Source organism: Mustelus asterias, chromosome 1, assembly GCF_964213995.1.
Source record: "Mustelus asterias chromosome 1, sMusAst1.hap1.1, whole genome shotgun sequence".
Lineage (NCBI taxonomy): Eukaryota > Metazoa > Chordata > Chondrichthyes > Carcharhiniformes > Triakidae > Mustelus > Mustelus asterias.
The window spans coordinates 40,219,684-40,232,037 of NC_135801.1; the positions used below are offsets into that span (position 1 = coordinate 40,219,684).

General features: G+C 41.1%; 1 protein-coding gene across 17 annotated transcripts in view; it reads right to left on the minus strand.

Moving 5' to 3' along the window:
* Positions 1-12,354, minus strand: part of rapgef2b (Rap guanine nucleotide exchange factor 2b) — a 446,795-nt gene that overhangs the window by 44,334 nt on the left and 390,107 nt on the right. For 11 of the 17 annotated variants that reach the window (XM_078211679.1, XM_078211588.1, XM_078211636.1 and 8 more), the window contains 3 exons: positions 11,864-11,980; positions 9,331-9,565; positions 1,320-1,894 (listed from right to left, as the gene is read on the minus strand). In XM_078211679.1, the coding sequence (XP_078067805.1) occupies positions 1,320-1,894; positions 9,331-9,565; positions 11,864-11,980 (927 nt within the window). The remainder of the gene's footprint in view (positions 1-1,319; positions 1,895-9,330; positions 9,566-11,863; positions 11,981-12,354) is intronic. The other 6 variants (XM_078211699.1, XM_078211662.1, XM_078211645.1 and 3 more) reach the window with 1 other exon arrangement.

The window sequence follows — 12,354 nt, forward strand, 5'->3', positions numbered from 1 at the left end:
TTATTGAAATATACTTTAAAAACTCAATAGTAAAATAAAGATACTGTAGTAAATTTAATTTTGGGCCTGCTTTCATTTTATCAAGTCAACCATCAGTTCTCAAAAATAAAAAAAACACAAAGTAGCTTTTAGATACTTGATTTTAAATGATGTTGAATTAATCTATTACCAAAGAATCACAAATTGTCCCTGTGTATAAATCATCCATTACTTGATGAAGGCCAATTTGTTAATATACCGTAACAGCATAGCATACTAATCAGTGGTCTGGTATATGGAGCAGAGTGGGAGGATATCGGTTTTCTTCTTCCCATGTGCTTCAGTGCATATCATTTCAAACCAGGGTCAGAAGGCGCTGGGTCTGGGAAAAGGCATCTGCCAATCCCACCTTTTGGGAGCAATGTATGGCATTGGAAGTGCACAGACGAAAGCATAATATACACAGATTATACAGTAAATTCAAGTTCTACTTGATTTACTTTGTGGAACTGATTTTCCTGGCAACTGTTATCAACATTTCTATTTTTCACATGTGCATAAAAGACGAATCAGTAACTACCATTAACCAGTTTAGTGGCGATGTTTATATTTGGATAATCTGCATTATTAATAAAACGTGTAAAAGGTTCAAGACTTCTTCACGCCAACTGCCGCTCTGCACACAAACATTTGTAACAATTAATATTTTGAATATTTCTGTTTCCTTTGTAAAACCAGCTTATCTTCATCAGTGGACACAGGCTAAAGCTTCCGGAGCACAGGAAGTAAATTGCAATGCAGGGATTATACTTTACACAAATGAGCACAAGAGGCCATCCCCTTGGGGGACATAAAGTGGGTGCTGTAAGGTTATAGAAAAGGGGAGGGGAGGAATTCAAATGTATTAAAAGTATGGACCATTGCTCTATTAAAGTCAAAGTTAAAGCAATTACTTTTTGTTTCTAACCCATCTTCCGAGGCTTTTCACTGAACAGTACCTACATCCCTTTCCATTGGCAAGAACATGAATATGGAGGTGAAAAAAAATGGAAATAATCCAATCCTTTCTCTTTTTCATATCTTCTGGGAGCAAGGTCAGTAATGGTAATGGAGCTGGGACTGAACTGGTAAATAGTGTGTCTTGGGGGAAGTTCGCTTTTAAGTACAAGAATATCATATTGTAATTTTCAGAAATTAAAATTTATTGGAAAAGAACTGTCTTATTTGTTGATGCTTTCTCTGATTCTGATGGAAAAAGGCCCATGTGGAGCATAAACACTAGTACAGATCAGCTATGCTAAACGCTTTGAATTGTGCTGTAAATTCTATGTAATACTTACCAATGAGACCTTTTGCTGTGGATGAAGATACTGCTATATGAGAAGGCCTAACATTCTGCTTAGGATCTTCTGGAGCTAATGCTGTGCTGCTTCCTTCAGAGTCAACTGCTACATCCTTTCCACCTCTCCGTTTTATAGTTCCCGTATCACCTTCAGAATCCTCTGCCCAGTATCCTGTAGTTGATGCCCAGCTGTTTCTGGATTGAGCATGGTCAATGCCATCTCGAGGTTGGCTCTGCCTGTTGAATTTTGTGCCACGTTCAGAGAATATGGTTTGGTCCATCTGGCTACCTGAAGCCCATATGGTTGTTAGTCCCGTTCCTTCAGCAGAGTTCTCATAATGAAGATTTCCCAAACTACTGAGTGTCTCCCAACTTTTCTGGTGCTGAATTGTTTGGATATTATCATGAGATCCACTTGAACAGGAAGTCCAACTTCCTCGACCACTGTCTGCCGCATCAAGGGAAGTTCGGTCGCCCTGGTCCTGGGTTAATTCCTCCATACTCGGCGAAGACAGTACTGCTTCTCCAGAATATAGACTTCCTCTGCCCTCAGTGCTTGTTGGTGTGTAAGAACTAAAGAGGAGAAAGCATTGATTTAAATTTGGCAAAAAAATAATAGCCCACCATTTGCGGTCACAAGCAAAGTAATATCAGTTGCCACTGACCATGTAGAAAGTTGCCCACAAAGATCTCGCAATCCCAATGGCAGAGATGTCAACTGTCCCAATATTAACTTAATTCTGGCACCATTTATAGGGATCTCCAGCATCCAGCAAAAGAGGGCTAACTCAACTATCACAGCGTTCATTAAAGAAAAGGAATTCTAATGATCATATAGCCCCTGATTAGGCCCCTTAAATGTAAATTACTACAGAAGCATCAGTACCATGGTGGATTTATGGCATCATTCCAAATTCACTGACTTCCCAATCCTAAATTAATTATTGGCAGTGGGGAAGAAGAAAGAGAGAAATTAAGTAAAAAAACAGTGGAGCAGTGCCAATAAGAGACCACAGTCTGATGGACTCAAAGAAAAATCATTTTGGCCACATTTATAATTATCTTGGAAGCTATTTCAGAACCATAATGACAGGCTTGAAACAGGTTGAATTCCAGCTGACATATTAAAATAAAGCTGGAAATACTCAGCAGATCAGGTAACATCTGTGGAGAGAAACAGTTAACTTCAGTTCTGATGAAAGGTTATCTCAAGCTGAAAAATTGACTGTTTCTCTCTTATGCTCCTGACCTGCTGAGTATTTCCAGCATGTTGTGTTTTTATTTCAGATTTCCAGCATCCGCAGTATTGTTTTTGTGTTCCAGTTGATGTTACACAGCACAGGAAGCCCTTGCTAATTTAATATTGAGGTGTTTAATTACATATAGGTGGTGAGAACTAACTGGGGATTAACCTGTGCTCATATATATTACAGAAGGCTGAAACTGCTGTTGGATTAGAGCCACAGAATGTGTAATATTTGCCTCTGTAAATAAAAGCTTGCAAATGCATAAAAATTAGAGTCCAGTTCTATCCTTCATTGAATTGTAACTTTTTTAAACACTTACAAGCTCATGAAAAAAGATGAAACCTTTTAATAAAAATCTAAACTGACCCGATTTGCGAGAGGTACCAAGTGAATGCAAGGTGCATAAGAATCCTGAGAGTGATATGCAGAAAATGAATGCTATCCAATGCCTACATAGCTTTGGTGCATTTTCTTTTATTTAGGAGCATATTTTGCATGGCCTGAACATAAACAGTCATTCTATCCTTCTGGATAGGATGTAGTGAAACCCAAATGAGAAAATAATGTAAAATATGAGGCTTTTGAGCATTTAAGGTGAACCAAATCAATGGTGCAGAATGATCAAATGCAAAATAAAATTCCCTTAACTTTGAATTAAGTTTCACCCCGAGTTCATAAAGTAACCTTGACTGTATTTTCTTTTCTCAGTTCACCCTTTGCGCCTTCTCAAGAATGTGAATGGGACTGCCAAGTTAAAATTTCTGCTCTGCATTGAAATGGCTAAACTGTGGGAATGATAAAGGGGACTTTCTAAACATTTGTGTTGGACATAGCTCAAGCACCTAGTTGAAAAGGCTACACATTAATCTACCAGGCCACCCTATCATCTTAGGTGATGCGCGATTTGGGCATTATCAAATAGAGGAAACAAGTAATCACTGTTGTTCAGGCTGAAAGACTCCAATGCTGAAACTTCACAAACGACATAGAACAATGCACCAAATAAACTAATTGGCCCAGGACACATAACACTGATGCAGTGGCTTCGTACAAAAATCTACTCTGGGAACACGATCTCACCGGCTCATCACGCCGGTTGATCAGCATGGCGAGCCGCGAGAGGCTAAAAACCGGGATCCCCGCCTGGTTTGACGCCTCTTGCAATCTTACTGCAATCTGCTGGCGAAGGGGGCGAGGTTGATTTAAATATTTAAAACGTAACTTTAATATTATTAGTGAGCCCAGGATGTAATCGTCTGGGCTACTTGCCTTAATGGCCTTGCTGGTGGAGGTCGTCACCGACGAGGATCACATATGGTTCCCAGCAACGAGACCGTGACCAGGGACAGCGATGTACAGGGATGGGAGGGGCACCCATGAGCAAAGTGCCTTCTAGCAGTCTGCAGCTGGCTTGCTGGCGAACATAGGCCCCAGTCCCTCTCCCTGCTGGCGTGAATCAGATTGCGGCTTATTTTTTGAACTAGGCGCCATAAGATTTGATTTTTTCCCTCCTCCAAAAAAGGGTCTGAAACTCTCCCATTTTCATGCTTTTCGGCACTTAGAACTTTTTTTGTAAGATCGCCCCCTTTATTTTTGGGTGCCTGAATTGTAAATTTTATGAGGACAAGTTCATAGGCACAGCCTTACTATCTGAAATGGTGAACATAGTGGAAAAAAATGCCACCAACAATTGTTGCCCAGAAGTTCTGGCATGTCTACTTTTGGTTTTGCTGCTAAGGTGGGAGGTGGCATCTACCTCAGCCCAAACCTGTAAGAGAATAGCTGCAAAGTAGTTATGTTATTGAACTAGTAATCCAGAATCATAGAATAGGAGGAGGCCATTTGGCCCATTGAGCCTGCACCAACAATAATCCCACTTAGATCCTATCCCCACAAACCCATACATTTACCCCTGACACTAACGGACAATTTAGCATGGCCAATCCACCTAACCCGCACATCTTTGGACTGTGGGACGAAACTGGAGCACCTGGAGGGAATCCTCGCAGACATGGGGAGAACGAGCAAACTCCACACAGTGACCCAAGCCAGGAATCGAACCCATGTCCCTGGCGCTGTGAGGCAGCAGTGCTAATCACTTGTGTCACCCTTAACAACTGTGCCATTGAGCCGCCTCTAATCACTATGCTACCGTGCCGCCCAGAGATCAGAGTTCAAATTTGAGCCAAAGGAGGAGATGGAAGGTAACCGAAAAGCTAAGTTAAGAGAATTCCACAGGCTCATCACTCTCTAGATGAAGAAATTTCTCCTAATCTCAGTCCTAAATAGCTTACCCCATTGCCTCATACTGTGACTCCCCTGCTATTGGGAACATCCCTCCTGCATCTACTCTGTCTAATCCTGTTAGAATTTTATAGGTTTTTAGGAGATGCCCCCCTCCTCATACTTCTGAATTCCAGTGAATATAATCCTAACCATCTCAATCTCTCCTCATAAATCAACCCCGCAATCCTAGCAATCAGTCTGGTAAACCTTTGTTGCACTCCCTCTATAGAAAAGAACATCCTTCCTTAGATAAGGAGACCAAAACTGCACACAATATTCCAGATGTGGTCTCACCAAGAGTTTGTATAAATTCAGTAAGACATCCCTGCTCGAATCCTCTCGCTATGAATGTCAACATACCATTTGACTTCTTCATCACCTACTGTACCTGCATGCTTACTGTCAGCAATTGGTGTTCAAGAATACCTGGACCTCATTGCAATTTCCCCTCTCTCAACCTATTGCCATTCAGTTAATAATTTGTCTTCCTGTTTTTGCTACCAAAGTGTATAACCTCACATTTATCCACGTTATGCTGACATGAATTTGCCCACTCATTCAACTTGTCCGAATCACACTGAAGCATCTCTGCAGCCTCTTCACAACTCACCCTCACAGCTTTGCGTCATCTTCAAATGTGGTTATATTACACTTAGTTCCCTCGGCTAAATCATGAATATACATTATGAATAGCTGGGACCTGGGCACCAATCCTTGCAGTACCCCACTAGTCACTTGGAAAAACATCTGATTATTCCTACTCTTTGCTTCCTGTCTGCCAATCAGTTTTCTATCCATCTTAATAAACTACCCCCAATCCCATGCACTTTAATTTTACATGCTAATCTCTTATGTGGGACCTTGTTGAAAGCCTTCTGAAAGTCCAAATAAATCACATCCACTGGCTCCCCCCCATTAACTCCACTAATTACATCCTCAAAGAATTCCAGTAGATTGTCAAGCATGATTTTCCTTTCCTTTTGTAAATCCATGCTTACTATCTGACCCTGTCAGTGTTTTCCAAGTGCTCTGCTATTGAATCTTTTATATTGGACTCTAGCATTTTGCCCACCACCAACATCAGGCTGACTGGTCTATAATTCTATGTTTTCTCTCTATCTCCCTTTAAAATAGTGAGGTTACATTAGCTACCCAGCAAACTGCAAGAACTGTTCCAGAGTCTATAGAACCTTGGAAGATGACCACTAATGCATTCACTATTTCCAGAGCCACTTCCTTAAGTAATCTGGGATTTCCTTCAGTTCCTCCCTCTCACTAAACCCCATATTCCCCAACATTTCTGGTACGTCATTTGAGTTGTCCTTTGTGAAGACAGAACCAGAGTATGTATTTAGCTGGTTAGTCATTTCTATGCTCCCCATTATAACTCCTCATGTCTCTGACTGTAAGGGGGCTACACTTGTCTTCACCAATCTTTTTCCCTTCATGTACATCTAAAAGATGTTACAGTCAGTTATGTTCCCCTTAAGCTTTTCCCCTTCTTGGTTAATCCCTTTGTCCTCTTTCACTTAATTCCAAACTGCTCCTAATCCTCAGGGCTGCGGTTTTTTTTCTGGTCGATTTGCATGCCTCCTTCTTGGATCCAAGATGATCCCTAATTTTCCTTTTTTTATTCATTTGTGGGACATGGGCGTCGCTGGCTGGCCAGCATTTATTGCCCACCCCTAGTTACCCTTGTTCAGAGGGCAATTGCGAGTCAAACACATTACTGTGGCTCTGGGGTCACACGTAGGCCAGGCCAGATAAGGACGGCAAATTTCCTTCCCCTAAAGGACATTACTGAACCAGATGGGTTTTTCCAACAATCGACAATGGTTTCATGGTCATCAGTGGATTCTTAATTCCAAATTTTAAAAAATTAAATTCAAAATCCACCATCTGCCATGGCGGGATTCAAACCCGGGTTCCCAGAATATAAGTTTCTGAATTAATAGTCTAGAGATAATACCACTAGATCAGCGGCTCCTTTATAAACCATGTTTGGCACCTTTTCCATTTTATTTTTGCACCAGACAATTGTTACAGTTCACCCAAATGCTCTTTGAATGTTTGCCATTGCCGATCCACTGTAATATTCCCCAATCCATCATAGCTAACCCGTGCCTCATACCATCATAGTTTCCTTTATTTAGACTGAGGACCCTAGTTTCGGAACCAACTATGTCATTCACCATTGTGATGAAGAATTCTATCATATAATGGTTGTTCGTCCCCAAGGGCCTTGCACGACGAGATTGCCAATTATTCTTTTCTCATTACACAATACCCAGTCTAGGACGGCCTGTTCTCTCATTGGCTCCTCAATGTATTGGTCCAGAAAACCATCCCGGACAAACTTCAGGAGTTCCTCCTCTATGGTATTGTTTCTAATTTGATTACCCCACTCTTTATGCAGATTAAAGTTGCCCATAATTACATATGCTCCTTTATCGCCTGCATCTCTAATTTGCTGTTTAATGCCATCCTCAGTATCACAAACACGGTTTGGGGGTCTATATTCAACCCCCACTAATATTTATACACCTTTTTTTTACCTCTAGGCTTGACTATTCCAATGCATTCCCTGGCTGACCTTGCACATTCTACCCTCCATAAGCTTGAGATCATCCAAAACTCCAGTGTCCATACCCTAATTTACTCCAAATCCTGTTCCTCATCACCATTGTGCTTGATGGCCTGCAATGGTTCCACGTTAGAAAAAAGCCTAGATTTTAACTCTCATACTTTTCAAGTTGTTATATCGACTCTATCTCCAGCCTCACAGCCTCTGTGCTTCAATAATTTTGGTCTCGTGAGCATCCTCAATTTGAATTGCTCCACCATTGGTATCCATAGCTTCAACTATTAAGGTCTTAAAGCTCTAGAAAACCCTCCCTAAATCGCTATGGCTCTACCTCCCTTAAGATGATTCTGAAAGCACAAGTCTTTTACCAAGTTTTTGGTCATCTTTCAATAGATCACCTTATGTGGCTTAAAGTTTGCTTTATAATACTCCTGTGAAGCACCTTGGGACATTTTATGGCGTTAAAGGCACAATATAAATACACAATATAAAGTTGTTGTTGAGTAAAGTAACTATCCTTGATCTCTAAACAGATAGATAAACTACATTGAAATTACATAAATGTCACCAGAAGTCAAAGTCATTTACTAGTGAAAGTATTGTTTGGTGGTGTTTACTGGGAAGATGCATTATAGACATCATAGTCACTGATCGTAATTGTGAATGTTAAAAATTGGCTCCTAACCCTCATAATTAAGACAAAAAACCATAAGACCATAAGACATAGGAGCGGAAGTAAGGCCATTCGGCCCATCGAGTCCACTCCACCATTCAATCATGGTTGATTTCAACTCCATTTACCCGCTCTCTCCCCATAGCCCTTAATTCCTCGAGAAATCAAGAATTTATCAATTTCTGTCTTGAAGACGCTCAACGTCTCGGCCGCCACAGCCCTCTGTGGCAATGAATTCCACAGACCTACCACTCTCTGGCTGAAGAAATTTCTCCTCATCTCTGTTCTAAAGTGACTCCCTTTTATTCTAAGGCTGTGCCCCCGCGTCCTAGTCTCCCCTGCTAATGGAAACAACTTCCCTACGTCCATCCTATCTAAGCCGTTCATTATCTTGTAAGTTTCTATCAGATCTCCCCTCAACCTCCTAAACTCCAATGAATATAATCCCACGATCCTCAGACGTTCATCGTATGTCAGGCCTACCATTCCTGGGATCATCCGTGTGAATCTCCGCTGGACGCGCTCCAGTGCCAGTATGTCCTTCCTGAGGTGTGGGGCCCAAAATTGCTCACAGTACTCCAAATGGGGCCTAACCAGTGCTTTATAAAGCCTCAGAAGTACATCCCTGCTTTTGTATTCCAAGCCTCTTGAGATAAATGACAACATTACATTTGCTTTCTTAATTACGGACTCAACCTGCAAGTTTACCTTTAGAGAATCCTGGACTAGGACTCCCAAGTCCCTTTGCACTTTAGCATTATGAATTTTGTCACCATTTAGAAAATAGTCCATGCCTCTATTCTTTTTTCCAAAGTGCACGACCTCGCACTTGCCCACGTTGAATTTCATCAGCCACTTCTTGGACCACTCTCCTAAACTGTCTAAATCTTTCTGCAGTCTCCCCACCTCCTCAATACTACCTGCCCCTCCACCTATCTTTGTATCATCGGCAAACTTGGCCAGAATGCCCCCAGTCCCGTCATCAGGGAGTTGTTTGGCAGAAACTGCCACTGTTCACAATGGCAATGTTTCTCCTATGATCAGATAAAGGCAGTACAGGACAGACTGCATGTTTTCACCTACAATACTAAATGACCTAGTCAGAGCCTAAATGACACTAAGTTAGCAGCAAGCTTAGACTCAAACGAAGCAAGCACTTAAGCAAATAATTTTCTGCAATTCAGCACTTCAAATCATAGCACAACAAAACCTTTCCAACCTTATACAGTATTGATCTGGATCAATAGCTGATCGCTTTTCCAGTCTTCTTTCTATACCCAAGCCTAAATTTGAGTCCAAAACACTGACAGAATGTCGCTGTCGGCGGTCATCATGAAGGCTGGCAGATACTGAGTCGAAAGAGGAATTGCTGACAATGCTTGAGCGGGAGGAAATTTCACTATGGCCAGAGTCTGAAAAATTATCTGCAGTGGCACTTGGTGCTAATGCAAAGCCTGGAAAAGAGAAAAGAAGGCCAATTACTCAGCAGTCAAATTTTAATGCCAGTTACGCACTTGGAAGAGCTGGGAGGGAAAAAAATTCCGAGCTTCATTAGTGTTAAAATATTGGTTCATATCAACTGTACCAATTAAAACTGGACCAGTATAAAATCAAAACAGATTTAGTACAGTGGAGGAAGGCCTCAGAATAAAAGATCTTCAGAAAACAAAAAACAAGGGAAAAACAATGTTGTTCGGGACCAAATGCTCTATCTGTTAATGAAAAGCGAATTCTGCATCTAAGATAAAATGGAAGAGATGTGAACATAAAAACTCATGCTGTTTAACAGGGCTTTATCAAATGTTTGCCAATCTTATGTTGAGTATTGATGCACTATTTTAAAAATAAATGATGGTGCTGGAACATTTGCATTAGATAAGGTAATGTTGCCTTTTCATGGCAGTATAAAATTTCAACATGAAATCAATTAAATATTGTTACAAGTATGGAAATATTGTAAGCCTAGAATATCAAACAAAGGGAGTGTTTCAACAGCTTAGGACTGCAAGGTAAAACAATTACCTCCCAATTGCAGTATGTCAGCTTGCTCTTTTAAGAATACCCATCTCAAGTGGGTGAAGGCAGACACAATCAGAGCTTTGAAAAGAAAACTGGATAAATACCTGAAGAGGAAAGGTTTGTGTTGGTACGGACAGGATGAGCTGAATGAGCCTCCTTCTGTGCTGTAACCATGCTATGATTTCACAAATACTGCACTTCTTGCAGGGGCTGAGGACTTTCATACAAATACAAGAACAATAGTAACTGATGGGAGTTTTGTCCACCAGTTGGAGAACCAGCAGGAAACCCCTTCAGTCCCATGGCGAAGGCCTGATAGATTCAAGTGTCCTTCAGGCACCTAAGTAGTCACTGACAGGCCTTCCTCCCAATTAGGGTCCCCAGCAACGGCAATCCCACTTAGTGCGAGCTGTCAAACAGAGGCCAGTAGATTATCATTGTCATAGCCCCAGAAGTGGTGGCTGCTGGCTTCACTGAATCGCATCACTTCACTGCATCAACCAGAGGCATACCCCAGGCCAAAGTTGAGTCAGGAAAGGATGGAGGTCACAGGGTGGCGGGTCAGGAGGTGTGGGGGAAGGAGGTCAGGAGCAAAGGAAGGGGGGGCTGGCTTTCAGTGGCCATCCTTCCTACCCAAAGCTGGGACCCTCGATCAGACACAGAAGGACCAACTCTGGGAAGTTGTTGACAAATCCCATGGTGTTTGTTGGGTGGGCTTCTGAGGGCACAGGAAAGCCAAGTGGCCCCCAGTTAATTCCCTGAGCCAGCACTAAATTACTGTGGTAGTGTTAATTGGCTCAGTAATGAGTCTAATTGACATACTGTCACAGCAGCTGTGAATCTCATATTGGCCCCTTCTGCCTTCCCACTTAATCAGGGTAACTTTTGATACTGCCGGGAGACTGAATTTCCCACAATCAATTGGGTTTGGCCGCTATGTTTTCCACTACAATGGGCTGCATTAAATTCAGCCCAATGTGCGATTTAATTTTCAGTGGGATTAATCATTGCATTTGACATTGTTCCAAAACATTTCATGCAATCTTCACAATTGAACTGAGGCAACTAGAAATATTATCCACTCAATCCACTGAACTATGTTTTTTAAAAAAGGTTTCACCTGCATTTTTAATGTTTGATGCAGAACATGAAACATTTACTTATGTTTCTTTTTAAACATCACTTAATCATTTGGGCATTTACAAAAAGGTAAGTTTGAGGTGGTTACATCTTATTTCCCCTTATTCTGCTGGTTGTAGCTCAGGGTGCATCACTGGTGAATTGTTAAATAAAACAAATAAATTTCAATATAAAGCAATTGAATCCTAATTGGAGAAGGATAAAATCCTGTTTTAGAAAATGCTGGAAAGCTTCATACATATTATGTGACCATTTTCCTTTCGAATTGTCACTGCACCCAGTTTCTGAAAATTAACCATGTTATTTTATATGGTAATCTCTCAATGTTCAGCATACTCTTGATTTTTAATTTTCCACTTGTTTCTCTGGCCTACCACATGGTTCCTTAATTATCCAGGTCAAAACTGGATACTGCAATTTTCAAACAATCATAATTATACTGTCATCTAGTCATACATTTCTTGACTAATTAGAATTCTTGTTTCAACATGTCAGTTGGTTCTCGTGTTCTACTTAAATACCCTAAGGCTGCTGACCACCTCTCACAACCCCCCCACCAATCTGGTACATTTTTCTTTACACAACAACCCCACCTATCCCATAGGTCCGTGGTGCATTGTTATTCTTGTTACTGTTTTCACTTCCAAGAGAGGATGCAGAGCCTGATAGGTCCGACTGTCTGGAGCCATGAGATCTCAGCTTACTGCCACCTGACAAACAGGATGAGAAAACCAATTTAGAAATCAAATCTGACACTCACCGTATCTCCCTTGAACAGAACCAGGCTCTCATTTATTCAGACAACCTTCACAGTGGTGAAGTCAGTCTGACTAATTCAGAGGAAGTTTTTCAAGCTTTCAGCAAGAAATAATGAGATGGCAGAAAGCTTAAATTTTTCTCCCTCCATTAAAAAATTGCCAGAGGATAGTCTACAATATTAAATACTTGCACACGTAAAGACTCCAAATGTTTACAAAATAACTGAAATGTACTCTAACTAGCAAATTCACAGAACATCAGATAGTCATATCCTGGCATGGGTTAAGGCCTAAATGACTTGTCCTCATACTGGATTTGTACGCTG